The 19,034-nt window shown below is 39.7% G+C and overlaps 1 protein-coding gene across 10 annotated transcripts in view; it reads right to left on the bottom strand.

The window, feature by feature from the left end:
* umad1 (UBAP1-MVB12-associated (UMA) domain containing 1) overlaps window positions 1-19,034 on the bottom strand; it is an 87,875-nt gene that overhangs the window by 16,086 nt on the left and 52,755 nt on the right. For all 10 annotated transcript variants that reach the window (XM_069913724.1, XM_069913721.1, XM_069913727.1 and 7 more), the window contains one exon: window positions 2,176-2,258. In XM_069913724.1, the coding sequence (XP_069769825.1) occupies window positions 2,176-2,258 (83 nt within the window). The remainder of the gene's footprint in view (window positions 1-2,175; window positions 2,259-19,034) is intronic.

Genomic DNA, 19,034 nt, shown 5'->3' with positions numbered 1-19,034 from the left:
TGGCGGTGGTCAATGTGGCAGGCACCAAGAGCTTTCTTTAGGCAGTCCTTGTACCTCTTCTTTGGTGCACCTCTGTCTCAGTGGCCAGTGGAGAGCTCACCATATAACACGATCTTGGGAAGGCGACGGTCCTCCATTCTGGAGACGTGACCTACCCAGTGCAGTTTGATCTTCAGCAGCGTGGATTCGATGCTGTTGGCCTCTGCCATCTCGAGTACTTCGATGTTGGAGATGAAATCGCTCCAATGAATGTTGAGGATGGAGTGGAGACAACGCTAAACAACTACTAATTAACCCAATGATTTGTCCCTTTTAACTCAAAAGACAATAGGTCATTAAGACCACTTCAGACCAATGTAATAAAATCTCTTTAAAGCCATGGAAATTAAAATGTTCATATGGAAATCTCCTTTATTTCTAGAGTAATGGCACGTGGGTGCAAATTTAATTTTTTTTCATTGTCCTTCCATTTCTACTTCATGGATGTTATTTAATAATTATTATTGAAACTGCAACCTGTGATTTATGTTTCCATAATCTATTGTGCTTGTTTTAAAATTGTTCCAAGTGCCAAGTGGATGGCACGTTCAGTAAAACGATTAGTGCAGTGACCAGTGCTCAAATCCGGCACTGCCTGAAAGGAATTTGTACATTTTCTGTGATCTGCATGGGTTTTACCTCGGTGCTCCAGTTTCCTCCCATCCTCAAAAATGTACAGGGTTGGTAGGTTAATTAGGCAGCTTGGGTTCATGGAGAGAAAGGGCCTTCTACCGTGTGGCATTAACATTAAAGTAATAAAAATTAAAAATGTAGGCCCTAACGATTAAATCATCTATGCGAAAAGGTATTTATTTGTGGTTCCATCCAATTCTTGATCGTTGGTAGGTTCTAAACAGTAATCAAGATTTTTTTTTGTCTGTACAAATTGAAAAATTTTTATTTCAATTTTTAAAATCTGCCCAGAAGTTTACTACTATGTCTTAAATAAGCAGGCTAACGGTCTTTTTTTTTCACAAGTCACGTGCAATAATTTAAATTGAGTTACCAACACAAGATGGATGGAAAAAGTAATTTTCAACTTTTCAATATATCAAAAAATTATTTTAAAACATTACCCAACTGTGAGAATTATTTTATGCATGGTAATGAAGTGTGATTCCCATCCTGCCCAGTGAAAGATTTCACTTTTAATGATGTGTATTTTACAATATACTACTGAATTCATTTTCTGGTCAAGTATTTAAGGATAAATTTAAATTGTTTAATTGAAATGCATCCATTAAATAAAACTGGTGGCACTGCTGGAGCTGCTATAATAACATCGCAACTGCTGCTGTGCACAGGAAAAGGACAGCACTGTTCTTCAGAGTCCAACCACCTGATCCTCATATGGCTTCGTACAGGCTTTAAAAGGCCTGCTTAAGAAGTCGGCAGAGTTTTTAAATTAAAAATCCTGAAACCTTAGCATCTGTGCCCAAGATAGTGGGAGCGTTGGAGAAGAATCCACAGACACACTGTCTCTGAAGGGACTCTCTTTTGCTACTCTTTCTCTCTTACTGTAAAGTGCACCAAGCAATACTAATGGAAACTCTTCGTGTCTTACAGGAGGCAGAAGAAAATTTTGCGTAATATTACATTTTCTGTATTATTACATGACAATAAAGAAATCTCAAGTTTGAGCAGATGTAAAAAAAAACAGCTGTAATGATTGTAGAGATGGAATGGAAAGAAATTATGTATTATGGAAAAAGTACAACAGTTTATGAAAGATGAGATTACTGGTATGACATGAGAAAGGATAATCAAAGTTTCTGCTAAAAGCACACAGTCATATGAAATTGAATATTACTAGTCTCATAAGCAACCTTGCTGAAACATAGTGAAAGTGCACATAAATATTAAATGAGTCCCATTAATGCAATATTAAATAAAAGCAAATATATATGATTCATGTTTCAGTTTTACTTTGCAGATAGTGCATGACATTTATATAAATAACTGTCCTTCATATAAATGTTCTCAGTGTTCCAACAGAGCCAAGGAAATATTAGTACTGTAATCAAAGCACCCGAAGTGCTTATCATCCCAATTCATGCACAGTGATTTTAGTTATCCCCTCTCATCTATTGCAAACAGAATGTTAACCAAGGATCATCATCCTTTTATATTGTGTACCTCAATCGTCCCACTCCATGTGCTTGTTGATTGGTTTCCTGGCTCATGAGACTGAAATACTCCTTTTTCCTTTGTGGTTTCTCCTGTAACAAAATACATCAACAAATTACAAAATAGTTCTTTCATATTATGTCTTCATTGTGTTGATAAAGATTAATTCATTACTGGAATAATTTGAGACAACATGTTAAAATTCAAATTCTTTCTTGAGGCATTTCATGGATATCTCATTTTCTATAGAAATAGAATTTTATTTGTTTACTATTAATACATTTTTTTAAATATTTTCATTCCAAATCAAATCCTTGATGAAATAAGCTGAAAACATAATAACAATAATCCTTAAATAGCTGTGATTGCTTAAGACTATTCAAATCATTTTTTTAAACATTGAGCCTGATTATTCACAAATTGCCTTCCTATTTCCACTGATGCAGTTATCTTTCATTGCTCTGTTGGACTCATCACAAGGTAAAGCAGACTGTGAGCAGACTGTGAGCAGACTGTGAGCAGACTGTGAGCAGACTGTGAGCAGACTGTGAGCAGACTGTGAGCAGACTGTGAGCAGACTGTGAGCAGACTGTGAGCAGACTGTGAGCAGACTGTGAGCAGACTGTGAGCAGACTGTGAGCAGACTGTGAGCAGACTGTGAGCAGACTGTGAGCAGACTGTGAGCAGACTGTGAGCAGACTGTGAGCAGACTGTGACCTTTGATTATTCACCATTGTCAAGATAATTTTTACAGTATTTTCAAAGTTTTTCTAATAATTAAATATTAAAACAGTTCAAACAGAATTGTTTAATTACAATAAAAATGTAAAATTAAAAATATACATCCACTTTAATGTTCCTAATACTAGTGAAAATTAAAACAAAATAAGACCAATGAGCTTTTTCCAACAGTAAGAGGTGTCCTAACGTGTACCAGCAATAGCTGGAATAAAGCTGAAGGACCAGCTACAAAGTGTATTTCATTGATCAACTTTTAGCTTTTCTTTTACTTCCATTTTTCAATAATGCATATATAGTACAACTCTGATTATCCGAAATGGTCGCGACCAGGTCTATGTTGGGTAAATGTTTTTTTTTGGATAACTGGACATTTATTAAGAACAGCCCTGTACCAACAGCAGATGATTTGTATCAATGTTTAAACAACAAGGGAAGGTATTTAAAGCATTAAAATGATGTTTAATTCTCACCAAAAAAAAAATGCTGGCTGCAAAACTGCTGTCAATCACTGAGACATCCCATCCTCGACACATCCTCACCACTGCCATAATGCCAGGGAGGCTTCCCAGGCTGGTGGAACACTCAAAGGTGAGTCGGCAGGAGCTCCTGACCCAACACCTGAGCCCAACTCCAAATTCTCCTTTAGGCCTATCGCACATGAACACGAGGGAGACTGGAGTGTGTGTGTGGTAGTAGGCCAAGGGGAGGGTTCAGAGTCAGCATCGGCAGCTCCCTGTGCTGAGTGAAGGGAATGCTACTGAGCCCGAGATCCCGTTCCTGCCCGTGAGGCCTTCTCTCCTTGATGACGCTGGGACAAAGGATTCTTTGGACCGCTTATGGCTGGGAGACAGTGGCACGCAATTTGAAGGGAGAGTTGGAGAGAAAAGTCAATAGGGGAAGGTAAAGGAGAAATGGAAAGAGAGAATGGACGGAGTTAACTGAAATGAGGTCAATCATCATTCTAATTTCATGTTGAGTGAATTTTTTTTTCCAACCTGTGAGGTCAATTTGGCTCTGAAAAAGTTTTGAATAAATTAGGATTTTTGATTTGTTTTGGAAATCCTCATTTATCCAAACAAATTCAGAGGTGAAGAGATGTCACTTGTGGAACAAAAAATATTTGGATAAATGAGGATTTCAGAGAATCCAATTTCAGATAAACGGAGTTATACTGCACAAAAAAAACAAATCAGAGAAAAGCTGAACTATGCACTGCAGTTATCTGGAACTGTGGACTAAACCTCAATATGTTCCAGCCCAATAAAACATAATTTTTCATGAAGAAAGCCACTGACGTTTGGAAGTCAGAACTTGATTGAATTTTTCCTACAACAGAAAACATTGAAATCAGAACATGTTAATATTAGTGAACTCTGTTGGATAATCTCTCAATAATTTGTGAATAAGAACTGTAAAATATGTCTGCAAAGTACAAGGCCAATTTATGAAAGTGTCATATATAATCACATGTAATCAATAAACAAATGGTTTCTCATCATAGACTCTTCAATTGATCCACAGGGATAGTTTGTACAATGGGACATTTTATATAATTTCTGGATGGTTTTAATCATCATTTTGTAAAATTTGAACACTTGTTTTAAAGAGAGTTGATTATAAACATACCAGGAGTCCTTTTAATGCATGCTTGCTTTATCTCAAATTCTTTTACTAGAGAGTATTTGGCATGTTGGTCTTCACAAATCAAAGAATTAAGTACAGGAGTTGGGATGTTATGAAGTTGTACAAGACTTTGGTAAGGCCAAATTGGAGTATTATGTGCACTTTTGATCACCTAACTGCAGGAAAGATATAAATAATAAAATGCAGAGATGCTTTACGGGGATGTTCCTGACACTTGAGGAACTGAGATACAAAGGTTAAACAGGTTAGGACTTGAGGGGAAATTTGATAGAGGTACGCAAAATTATAAGAGGTATAGAATGAGTGAACGCAAGCAGACTTTTTCCACTGAGGTTGGGTCAGACAAGAACTAGAGGACATAGGTTAAGGGTGAATGGGGAATAGCTTAAAGGAAACATTAATGGGGAACTCCTTTATGCAGAGAGTAGTGTGTGTGGAATGAGCAAAAAATTCAAATTTATTGTCAGAATTTATACATGACATCATAAATAACTGAGATTCTTGTTCCTGCAGGCCAGGTAGAACTATTACTTATTGGTAGTTCAAAAAAACTGTACTCAAGAAAAGATATGTAGACAAAAGAGAGAAACGCAAACAAAGATAGAAATGCAAACAAACTGACTAATCACAGAGCACCTAAGGCATAGGGAATACTTAAAGTGGTATGTGAGTGGAAAGAAAACAGTTGAGAGACACTGATTTAGATCTTTCATCTATGAAAGTGTGATTTTTGCTGCTTTCACCCTCGTTATTCTTCTTGACGATTTTATATAGTATTGGGTCCAAGAAAAAAAATCAAAATCTCCTCCAGCCAATATATCTTGTCTTCTCTCTGCTGATTTTAAGATATATTTCATAAAGGCTTCATCATCATAATTCAGGCCATAAATATTCATAAATGTCCATGCATCTCCATAAATTTTACAATTTGCCATTACGTACCTTCTGGTTTGATCAGTGGAAAAATCTTCTATTAATACTAGTGCATTTTTAGAAAAGAAATATTCAATAATAAATAATGTGCAAAATAAGAGTCCTTAAATGAGCATTTGAGTTCATTGTTTAGGAGGCTGATGGGGGCATAGAAACAACTGTTCCTGAACCTGGTGATACGAATCTTGTGGCACCTATACCTTTTTACTGATGGCACTAGAGAGAATAGAGTGTGTCCTAGAGGGTGTGAATCCTTCATGATTGCTGCTGCTCTTCAATGGCAGAGTTCCAGGTAGAGGTCCTCAATGGTGGTTAAAGTTTTGCTTGTGACGTACTACCTTTTTTAGTACTTTTTACTCAGGGGTATTGGTACCCAGATGCCAGGCTGTGATGCATCCAGTCAGCATAGTGTCCACTACAGGTCTGTAGAAGTTTGCAAGGTTTTCAATGTCATACCAAAATTCTGCAAACTTCTGAGGAAGTAGAGACATTGACGTACTTTCTTCGCAATGACAATAGTGTGTTGGGTCCAGGAATGGTCCTCCAAGATAGTGACTCTCAAGAATTAAATTTGCTCACCTTCTCCACCTCTGATCCCCTAATCATCATTGATCGTACACCTCTGGTTTTTCCTTTCTGAAGTTAAGAATCAGTTCCTTGAGAAACACATCTTACCAAATTGGAACATGATAAATTAAAAAGAGGAAGGGTGGGACAAATAATATTGTTTTCCTTTAGTTCAAAGGCAAGAGGTCTGGCGATTCTAATTAATAAAAATGTACTAGTGTTAATAAAAGATTCTTCTACTGATCAAACCAGAAGGTACGTAATGGTACATTTTAAAAATTAATGGAGAAGCATGGACATTTAATAATATTTATGTCCCAAATTATGACGATGAAGCCTTTATGAAATATATCTTCTTTAAAACAGCAGAGAGAAGACAAAATATATTGGCTGGAGGAGATTTTGATTTTTTTTCTTGGACCCAATACTATATAAAAATCGGCAAGAAGAATAACGAGGGTGAAAGCAGCAAAAATCACACTTTCATATATGAAAGATCTAAATCAGTGGCTCTCAACTGTTTTCCTTCTACTCACATACCACTTTAAGTATTCCCCATGCCATAGGTGCTCTGTGATTAGTAAGGGATAGCTTAAGGTGGTATGTGGGTGGAAAGTAATAATTTGAAAACCACTGTTTTAATCCTACCTTGTTATGTGCATGGTTTCATAAGTCCAAAGGAAATGGGCCAATGACAATTTTTCTCAAGCAAAATATTTCAGTAACACTTGGGTCTAGAGTTGTGATTCTCAACTTTCTCTTCCCACTCACAAACCACCTTAAGCAATCTCTTAATAATCACAGAACACCGATAACATAGGGATTACTTAATGTGGTATGTGAGTGAAAAGAAAAAGGTTCAGAACCACTGATCTAAGTCTTATTGATGTATGGAAGCAACTGAATCCCCAACAGAGAGTCTACTCTTTTTACTCAAGGATGCACGACTCACAAAGATTGACTTATTTTTAATGTCTGCCAGTTAAAAAGTAGAGTGATAAAAACAGAATACCAAGTGAGGCTTCTATCAGACCACTCTCCATTAATATTAACTACAGCAATAATGGAAAAGCAAGAGAATGTTTACAGATGGCATCTCAATTCTACATTGCTTAAAAGAACAGACTTCCACAAATTTATAAAGATTTTGTGAAACAAATTTGCTCTCTATTAATAGGTTTTCTGATATGGGACACACTGAAAGCATATTTAAGGGGATAAATTGTATCCTATGCAAAGAACATCAAGAGGGAACATATGGCAAATGTAAATAGTTTGCAGAAAGATATTAAAGAAATAGAAAAAAAAAAATCGAAGAACAGGACTACAAGAAGAATACAGATTACTGGAGAATAAAAAGCTAAGATACAATACAATACAAACATAGAGGACAGAAAACATTAAAAACTAAACAACAATACTATCAGTTAGTTGAATGGGCACACAGTCTTAGCTTGGCAGATTAAAACTGGAGTCATCAAGAATGATAAATACTATAAAAACATTTTAAGACAATATTACACAAAATTATACAAATCATAATTATGAGGAGATGAGAATGAAGCAGAAGAATTTTTGTTGAATGTCAAACTTCCAAAATTAGAAGAGAGAGAGAGAGAGAGAGAAAGGATAGAAGTAGATACTCCCTTCATAAGGAAAGAAAATGAAAAGGCCCTGGGAACCCTACAGGCCAATAAATCACTGGGGGAAGATGGATTTCAAACTGAATTTTATAAACAATTCAAAGAATTATTAATTCCCCTATTAATATATGTCCTGGTGCAAGCAGTGGAAACACAGACATTCCCAGAAAGATTCTCAATTGCAATTATTACTGTGTTACCAAAAAGAATAGGGACCCACTAAAAACTTTGTCATACAGACCAATATCCCTGTTAAATGCTGATTATAAGATACTAGCGAAAGCATTGGCTAATAGGTTAGGATTATACTTGGCAAAACTGATACATAAAGATCAAGCAGTATTTGTTAAAAGAAAGCATTCCTCAAATTGTCTAGGAAGTTTTTTAAATCTAATACACATGCAAAACCAAATATTACAGTCTCTTTAGACGCAGAGAAAAAATTCAACCATTTGGAGTTGCCCTTTTTATTTAAAACACTGGAAAATTTTGGTACAGGCAGAACATTTATAAATTGGATAAAAATTTTATAACATAAACCACAAATAATACAATGTCGGCAGTGTTCCCCTTGAGTAAATTGAGCAAACAGAGATGCCCCCTGTCCCCAGCACTTTTTTATTTTAGGAATTGATCCACTGGCAGAGATCATAAGAAGGGATACAGATATAAAAGGCTTCAAAGATGGGCAAGAAGAACAAAATAATCAGTCTATTTGCCGATGATGTGCTATTGTAGCCATCAGACCCAGCTAAATCTTCGATTCCAGTCTCCCTCAGGCCGCTTCATGGTCAGCAAATTCGGCTGCTGTGGCCCTGGATCAAGCTGGGGCAGAAAACTTCACTGCACCATTGCCCCCGCAGCCACTTCCGGCCTCCCCAGCCCCGGCGAACCAACTTCCGGCCTCGCCGGCAACGATCGCCGTCTGCGCGCCATGCACTCGGCCCAGCCCTCACTCTCGCCAGTGCTGCCCGCCGATAACTACAACAACATCACTTCCGGTCTATGGAATTACATCACTTCCGTCGGCCATGATGACGTCACCCTCCTCGACAGCCAGTGGAGTGATGTCACTTCCCCGATGCACCGAGCAAAGCCGAAGAAGGCTGGCCATGCCTCACCCTCCCACGCGATGCTGCCATCTTGGGCCAGACTGACGTGGATGCCATCATCACTGAGGTCCCCCCAGGCTTCCAGCGATGACAAAGTGGTCAACATGGGCGCTGACCAGGCCACCCCACCGATGCATCCCACGCCTCTGGATTCTGCAAACCGCCGCACACTGCACCCCATAACTACGGAGCGCACCACCGGCCGACACTCACCTCTGCAGTAGATGTCTGCAATAGACTCTGACAACCACACCTCGCCTCCACCCCGAGATGGTCTTAGCAGCCACCACCCTTTTTTTTTAAACTTTATTTAAGATTTTATAACATGAATAACATATAGGATTACATTAAAAAAATTAAGAATAAAATAATAAAATTACAATACAGTATCAGTAATCTAAACAAAATATAACCTCCCCAATAATTATTACACATTAATAACCCAACTCAAATTAGTCCAACCCCCCCTTTCCCTCCCAAAATAAAGAGTGAAGGATTAATAAATTTAATATAATATGTGAGAAAAAAAAACCCACTTACAAAAAAAAACAAAAACATAACCGATTAAAATACTAACAAAAAGAAAAGTAATTAATACTAAGATATCAGACTTAAAAAACATATTTAAATCAAATTTAAATGCATATATTTAACAAACGGAGTTAAGATGAAACATATATTTAACTCAAACTTAATATAAAATATTAGTAAAGTTAGTAACATTATCTATCAAAAATTCTTAAGCAATAATCAATTCTTAAAAAAAATTGTAGCATGAAAAAAAGATGAAAAAAAACTTTATCTATAGAGATAAACCTTCACCAAATATCAACTAACTTCACATCTATCATCATATTAGTCACATAAACCACCATCTTAAAACAAAATTCAAACCTCATTAAGCACTGTACAATTCAATTTTAGTACTCTTCCACCATTTTTCCCTTTTACTCTTAAATAGTTATCCAATAAAAGCTCCAATATCACATTTAAATATCCCCAATCATTATGTTAAAATTCAGATATCCAAATAATAAAAACACATCTACAACGAAATCTATATCTTCAACAAATGGAGCATAAACCACAAACAAAATTCAAGCCTCATTAAGAATTGTACAATTCAATTTATAACTTTCACCATTATTCCCTTCGTTCTATAACTAAAATAGCAAAATAATATACACCAGAATTACCACTCTTTTCAATTAAAGTTAAAGAAAAAATTTAAAAAAACTTATCCATCCCATTCACATTTAAATTTCAGATATTCCTTATCTACTGAATAAACTTTACAAAAAAAACCACATCAATTTTTAGTTTTTTAAACAATCAAATACTTTCTTATGCTTTTTTTATATTTAAACAAAAAAAAACCCCTTCACTCTTTAATCTAATAATACAAAAAAAAGGAAAAGAAAAACGGGTAGGAGGTTAAAAATACCCCCTCCCATCTAAACCGCGCAATGCGGTAATTCCCCAAAAAAAAATGGGTGTGAGATAACTCACACGTAGCAGATTACTTTCAGGAAATAGTGCCTATCCAGTTCTCTCCCCCAACTCTCACTTCATCTTAAACTAACATCATCATTATTTAATATCCCTTTTTTTAAAAAAAAACATTAGGAAAAAAAAGGACAACTCTTCTTTTAATCAGCTCCAACTGCCGCGTCACCATTACAACCATTCCTTCTTGGAGCACGGCTCTTTTCTTCCATCTCTTGTCTCCTTAGAGATCGCGGCGGACTATGTCTCTGTTGAAACTGAGTAATTGGCAGCTCTTGAGTAAATGCTATAGCTTCCTTTGGAGAATCAAAGAACTTTGGTTGGTAACCATCTTGAAAAACCTTCAAAACAGCTGGATATCTAAAGGTTGCCTTGTAACCTTTCTTCCACAACAACTCTTTAACAGGATTGAATTCCCGTCGTTGGAACATAACTTCTTGACTCAAATCCACATAGAAGAAAACTCGATTATTTTGAATCATCAAGGGTGATTTTCTCTGTTGTGCATTTCTAATAGCCACTCGTAAAATTATTTCTCTGTCATAATAATTCAAGCTACAGACCAAAACAGGTCTTGGACTTTGACCTGAAATAGGTCTTCTACGTAAGGCTCTGTGAGCACGTTCCAGTATTATACCTTCCGGGAAATGTTCTTGACCCAGCACCTGCGGAATCCATTCAATAAAAAATTTTCTTGGGTCTGGTCCCTTCATACCTTCCGGCAAACCAATAATCTTTATATTGTTCCGTCTGGATTGGTTTTCCAAATAATCAATCTTTTTCACCAAATTTTTATTTTGAGTTTGTAAGTCTTCGACCATTTTGGTCACATCAAAAACTTGATCCCGTATTTCGTCTATATCTTCTTCACACGAATTAAATTTATCTCTCACTTCAAGCTTAAAAGCTCCAAACTCAGCCATCTGTTGAGAATGTATTTTCTCCAGAGTATTAAACCTAGTACCAAGTTCAGTCATAATCTTGGATAATCCCTGTATTGTATAAGATAATTTAGATTCAAGATTCACAAAAATCTTTTCAATTGGAAGAGATTTTGGCTCAACAGATTCCTGCTTCTTCTGCATAACCAAAGGATCTTCTGTTCCTTCCTTCATTCTGGTTGCCTTCCTTGTAGTATGACTGCGTGTGGAAACCCCAGCCACAGCCTCTCCAGCAGTGACTGGAGGACGCTGGCCGGGGTTTTCCCCAGTCCATAATGTATTAAGTTCTCCCAGTACATCAAGTTGTATAGGTTCTTCTATCTCAAGAGGTGCAGTTTGCAGCACCACCTCTACAGTTGACAAATGCCTTTGAGTAACTCTTTGTTCTAAAGGCTGTTTGGCGCCCTCTTTAGGGGGCTCTACCGATGTAACATAGAGCTCTACATCCGAACACTGTACCTCTCTCCTGGGATCCATTTCACGCTGAGTCCCGGTGTCTTTCCTGCAGGTAGGCTCCAGAACTTGAACTTTTGGAAAATGTAGTTTTTTGATGATCTGTTGTCGTTTTTTTTTGCTCTTTTTCAGCAATTGTACCATCATAAGTTAAATTAACAGCACTGAAATTATCTAAATTTTTTAAGAATTTTAACGGGCATTTCTAGACAAAACAATAAGATAGAGTCAGGAGAGGACTGGAAGGCACGTCTGATCCTTGCCACGCCCCCACAGCAGCCACCACCCTGACGAGGAACGTTCCTCACGACCTCGGGTGCTCCATGATGGACATTAAAATCAATGGAGAGGTAACAAAGTGCCTAATCAACAGTGGCACCACCGAAAGTTTGATTCACCCAAGCGTGGCCCACTCATTAAAACTAAAAATTCACCCCACCACCTTTGCCGCCAAGGGCTGGACTATCAATACCCTCGGGCGCTGCTCGGGCGATCTGACTATGGTGGGGGGGGAGACGAGACATACACTGGGTTCAGGCTCCTGGTCATGCCCAAACTGCACCCCAGTCCTCCTAGGCTTAGACTTCCAATGCCACCCTTGCCTTTGGGGCGGCCCTTCCTCCACAGAGCACCTTCCAAACAACCCCAGCCAACCTGCGGCCTCTCTATGCTGCAGATCACTCCTCCCTCGCTCTTCTCACTCTTCATGCCAGACTGCAAGCCAAAAGCCACCAGATATAGGCGCTATTGCACAGCGGACAGAGAGTTCATCAGGGCAGAGGTGTAGCGGCTTCTGGCAGAAGGTGTCATAGAACCCAGCAACAGCCCTTGGAGAGCCCAAGTTCTCGTGGTCAAAGGGGGGAAGCAAGCTGAAGATGGTCATGGACTACAGCCAGGCCATCAACCAATACACCCAGCTGCACACCTACCCCCTACCAAGGATAGCCCGACATGGTCAACAGAATAGCCTGTTACCGGCTCTTCTCCACAATTGACCTGAAGTCAGTCTATCACCAACTCCCCATCCACCCGCGGGACAAGCCCTATACCGCCTTCGAGGCGGATAGGCACCTGTACTAGTTCCGCTGGGTTCCATTTGGGGTCACGAATGGGTTCTCTGTCTTCCAGTGGAAGATGGATCAAATGGTAGACCAGCACAAGCTGAAAGCGACTATCCTGTACCTGGATAATGTCACCATCTGCGGCCATGACCAGCAGGACCACGATGTCAACCTGGAGAAATTTCTCCTGATGCCGAGGAGCTAAACCTAATGTACAACAAAGAGAAGTGCGTGTTCAGCACGACCCGCCTCGTCATCCTGGGGTACATCGTGGCACATGGTGTCATCAGCCCAGATCCAGAATGGATGCACCAGTTATTGAGAGGCCCCTCCCCACCACACTAAAAGCCCCTCCACAGGTGCCTTGGCTTGTTCTCTTATTACTCCCAGTGGGTTCCCCACTTCTCGGACAAGGTCCGCCCACAGGCCCAGGCCACAACATTTCCCCTCCCACCCGAGGCGCGTGCAGCCTTCACGCACATCAGGAAGGATATCGCAGACACCACGATGCATGCTGTGGACGAGAACTCCCCCTTCCAGGCAAAGAGCAATGCCTCTGATGTAGCCCTCACCACTACCCACAACTGGGGAGGCGCCCTGTCACCTTTTTTCCAGGACCCTCCACGGCTCCAAGCTAGGGCATTCCGCCATTGAAAAGGAGGCCCAGGCGACTGTGGAAGCGGTCCATCACTGGTGCCACTACCTCGCCAGCAGGAGGTTCACCCTCCTCACCGACCAGTGGGCAGTGGCATTCATGTTCAACGCCACACACAGGGGCAAGATTAAGAACAACACGATCTTGCGCTGGAGAGTCGAGCTGGCAACATACAACTACGATATCCAGTATGATCCTGGGAAGTTAAACGACTCCCTCGATGCCCTCTCCCAGACCTGCGTGTCGCTCCACGGCGACCAGCTGCAGGCGCTGCATGAGTCCCTTTGCCACTCAGGCATCACCCGTTTATGCCATTTTATCAAGTTCTAGAACCTCCCGTACACCGTCAGGGATGCAGGACCATGACAGAGGCATGCTGGGTCTGCGCGGAATGCAAACCTCGTTTTTTCTGCCCACCCCAGGCTCATGTCGTGAAGGCCACTCAGCCCTTCAAGCACCTCAGCATGGATTTCAAGGGGCCCCTGCCTTCCACGAATCGCAATGTCTATTTCCTCACGGTCATAGATGAGTACTCCCACTTCCCTTTTGCCATCCCTTGCCCAGACACCTCCATGGTCACCGTCATCAGGGCACTGACACAGATCTTCACCATGTTTGGCTACCCCACATTTATCCACAGCAACTGAGGGCTCTAGCTTCATGAGTGAGGAACTGCGCCAGTACCTGATATCAAGGGGCATCACAACTAGTCGCACGACTAGTTACAACCCGAGAGGTAATGGGCAAGTGGAACGTGAGAATGGGGTGATCTGCAAGGCAGTTCTTTTGGCTCTTAAGTCAAAAGGCTGGTCCATAGAATACTGGCAGGATGTTCTTCCGGAGGTTCTCCATGCCATTCAGTCACTTCTGTGCACCCCTCACAAACACCTGTTTTCGTTCCCCTCACAAACGCCTGTTTTCATTCCCCAGGAGATCGGCGACGGGAACATCCCTCCCAGCATGGCTCATGTCCCCAGGATCGGTGCTCCTGCATAGACATGTGTGGGCGCACAAGGCCGAATCCCTGGTCGAGCAGGTATCCCTCCTACACACGAACCACAACTATGCCTACATTAGGTTCAGCAGCGGCAGGGAGGACACCATCTCAACCAGGGACCTGGCACCGGCAGGAGCACACACTACAACACAGCATCCTTCAGCCCAGGACCACACCGGCCTGACACACACCCCAACCCCGAACAGCTCTGGGGCACTCAACATCTCTTTGGCCACCAAGGACTTGCTACAACTGTGGGGGAACAAACCCGACCCCCTGCACATCCGATGCTATGCACATGACTCAACCCCATCCTCCTCTCCGTGCTGCACCACGCCAGCCACTCCGGCCCCTGCCCCCAGCCCTCCCACGCCCTCACCGACCAATGACCAGGAGCCAGTCCTGCAACAGTTGCAGAGACTCCGACGACTGACGGACCATCTTAATCTGTAAATATTGTGTATATGTTGGGGCTTTTACTGCAACTCCCCCCCGGGGTCAATTTTAAAGAAGGGGGTGAATGTGGTGGTACCCCACTGACCTACTGCAGGAGGCAACCTCTGTACCTGCAGAAGTGCATGGGGACAAGACAACACCTGGCCGGCTGTCAATCAGCCAACCTGACTGGACCAAGCCCCACCCGGTTGGGTGTCAATCATCCTCCGGGATACAAGCCTGAGCCGGCCCTTTGAAGTCACTCTTAGAGCTCACAGCAGCACAATCTCACAGCTGGCTCTGTGGAATTTTATGTCAAATAAAGCCTGTTGTACAGTCTTTTGGTTTTGTGTGTTTGCTTCTGATCGATAGCGCACCACACCAACATTGATAAATATTCAAATATAATTTATAATTAAAATTAACATTATTGAAATGTTTCAAACTAAAACAATGAAATTATATTTTAGAAAGTTAACATACTTAAGTGCAATTATTTAAAACAATGTAAATCATCATGGACTTGCAATGGTCTCTTACAGCTGTTCCCCTCTATTTAAATGAGTGAAACTATTTTAACACTAGGTTAGACCAGTTTAGTATGGGTAATTATCATAATAATAAATTTTATTTTATTAAATGTAGAAATACATTACAGTATTACTTCTGACTGCCCCATGAGCATGCACCATCCAAATACACCTAGTTGACTAACCCCATACATCTTTAGAACCTGGGCAAAAACTAGAGCACGTTGATGAAACTCATGCAGACACAGGGAATATTGCTGGTGCTGTCACAATATGACGCTAAGCTTAACTACATTAAATGTTAGGGAACTGCAGCTGAATTCCACATGAAACCCAACGTTGGAAAATAATAGGGAAAATAGTTGGTAAAAAAAAATGGCCAGCAACTTCAATTATCCCACATTCACGAAGGAACTCTGAATTTGTGGCACTTAAGTAGAAAAATGTAAGCAATTCCACTAAGCATCGTTTTTATATTAATTTTAAATGGTGACAATTTCTAATGCTGTAAAATCAAACAAATATTGTTATAAATATCTGACCATCAAAAGACCAAAACCTTCTTTTAAATGTCTCAGTTTAGTATTTAGGCAGATTAAATAATTCAACATTAGTTATGATTTGGATTTTTGTTTTCCCTATCAACACTACATCCTTCATTGTGAAGGCAGGATGATTTTGAAGATCTTATCTAGTGTCCTAAAAATAATTACCACAGTTCTACTTTTCCTTCCTCCATTTTCATGTCCTTCCTCTACACAGCCCCCTTTCTCCTTCTTCCTCTCCATCTACACCTCCATCTTCTAACCCAGCGCTCTCTCTCGGCTTTGTCCAATTCTTTCAGCCTCTCACACTGCTCATCCGAATTTTATGAGTAATCTCAATTCCCATTCTAAAACAAAATCTATTTTATTACATTGTCACATCTATCTCCTGCCTGCCATTTTCTGGGTAAACTTCTCATATCACTTTATCTGTGATGGCAACACTTGCTTCTTACAATGGGCCAATTTTTAATGTAATTTCCCATATTTCTTACAATATTCTTTCTATATACACCAATACTTTCTCATGAAATTTGGCATGTTGGTGAATACTATCAAATTTCTACAGGTGCACTGTGGAAAATAGGATAGTAACAGGTGAGGGAGAGGTTGAAGTTATTCATACATCATCAGAAATAAGATGCATGTTCCATGCTGTAACATTGAGATGATGAGGAAGAGATAATATATCTAGCATGCAGAAAACAATCTGTGTGCTAGTATAGTCATATTTCAAAAAATGATGGAAACAATTTACATTACCTTGAAATATCTGCAAAAATAAAAATGTTTTAGTAGCATGCGTTTGAAACTACCATAATTTAACCTTGCAATCTTTGAAGTAACTATGCACTGAAGAATATCATGAAAATTTTTCATCGATTACCCTTCGCTTTAACACAAACATCATTGATAATTTTTAAATTTTGCAGAACATAACATAGAACAGGCTATGGATCTGCACTCCAAGATCATTCTTCATGCTCCTAAGTGTTCTGGCATTTTCTATACAATTCCCCATGCACTTGCCCTGCAAAGCATACCTCACAATTATCCAGATTAAACTCCACTTGCCATTTTTCCTCCCATATCTCCATAGAACATTACAGCATAACATTACAGCACAAGACTCTTCAACCCATTTTCTATGCCGAACATGATGGCAAATCAAAGTAGAACTCTGCTGCTTGCACTTGACAGCTATCCCTCCACCCATTTATATTCACAAATCTGTCCAAAAGCCTCTTAAATTATATACTGTATCACTTCTATCACTACACCACAAAGCATATTCCAAGCACCTAACACTCTCTGTGCAGTCTCTATTTATCTCACATCTCCCTTAAACTGCCTCTCCTTCACATTAAACATATGTTCTCTAGTGTGTGCCACTTTTTACCATGGGGGAAAAGATTCTGACTGTCCAGTCTAACACTACCTCTGTGTTCCAGAGAAAACAATACAAGTTTGTCCAGCCTCTCCTCATAACTTGTACCCACTAAACCAGGCAACATCTTGGAAAACTTCTGTACCCTTTCCAAAGCCTCCACATCCTTCCTGTAATGGGGCAAACAGAAATACATAGTCCAAGAGTGGCCGAAACAAAGTTTTACATAGCTGCAACATGACATCTTACTTTTATACTCAATGCCTTGCCTAAAGGAGCCAAATATACCATATGCCTTCTTTATCTCCCTATCTACTTGCATGTCTACTTTCAGGAAGCTATGAACCTGGATCCCTTATGCACATCAAAGCTTTTAAACAGTCCTGCCACTAACTGTAATCATTCTCCTTACATTTGACCTCTCAAAGTGCAACTCCTCTCATTTGTCCAAATTAAACCATCTTCCAGTTCTCTATGCATGCCTGTAACTATTGTATTCTTTGATAACCCTCTATGCTGTTCAGAACTCCACCAATCTTGGTGTCACCTGCAAATTTACTACCCCACCCAATTATTCTTCAATCTAGGTCATTTCGTAAACAGGGGTCCCTGCAGAACGCCACTGGTCGTGGGCCTCTGGCCCAAATTCAACCTTTTCACCACTACCTTGGGTTTTTGAGGCATTTTAAAAGAAACAGCAGAATTGTTGAAATAATTTATTTTTGACTACTTTCATATGTAAAAGAGCACACTTAATACTTTAAATTATTGAGTGCATTTTGTATTTACATATTTTGTATGCAACTCATCAAAAGTCGTTAATTCAATAGTTATTTTTCTATGGGCCAGCCAGTTCTGATCCAAACTATCAATTCACCATGAATCATAAGCCTTCTGAGGGATCTTGTCAAATGCCCTTTACCAAAGAGAATCCTGATGATGAACTGTGATTTGCACTCAAACAGTTCTTAATAATGTCAGTTCTTGCACACAAATAAATGGTGAAAACAAGACACATTACAAAAAATAACTATTGAATTAGCGACTTTTGATGAGTTGCATACAAAATATGTAAATAAAAAATGCTTACAATCACTCAATAATTTAAAGTATTAAGTGTGCTCTTTTACATATGAAAGTAGTCAAAAATAAATTATTTCAACAATTCTGCTGTTTCTTTTAAAATGCCTCAAAAACCCAAAAAGATTAGGCACGGCATTCAAAATGTGGAAGAAAATCCCTAGCATTTGAAGTTAATGAGGCATTGCAATGAATCAATTGGCAGATTACCTAAAAATTTGTTGCAAATTGTGACCATGATATTCATATGCATAAGGTGAGGCTTTTTTTTGTTTGGTGAAGTGGCAGAATAGGCAACAAAGGATGAACCTTTTAAATGAGCTTCAAATATTCATAAGACTTTATCTATATTTAATGATGTACCTAGAGTAATGTTAGAGGCATACAGCTATTAATCTGTTCAGACACTGAGTTTTAGACCATGGATCAAAAATATTAAAGAGGCAGGAGGATAGTACAAGAATCCCTTGTGGAAACCTCCTCTCAAAACATTTACTTTTTGGATGCTGTTGAGGTGGAGAGCCTCTCAGAGTAAAATAGCAGCAGCAACCAGATCAGTGACACCATGACTGGCTCTAATTCAAAGCAGAGTAGGTCACGGACTGGGAAAGCAATAGTGATAAGGGACACTTAGGGGC

The sequence above is a fragment of the Narcine bancroftii genome, chromosome 1, assembly GCF_036971445.1.
Source record: "Narcine bancroftii isolate sNarBan1 chromosome 1, sNarBan1.hap1, whole genome shotgun sequence".
In the NCBI taxonomy this organism is placed as follows: Eukaryota; Metazoa; Chordata; class Chondrichthyes; order Torpediniformes; family Narcinidae; genus Narcine; species Narcine bancroftii.
Note: the sequence above shows the minus strand (reverse complement) of the source record. Positions and strands in the feature narration are given on the sequence as shown.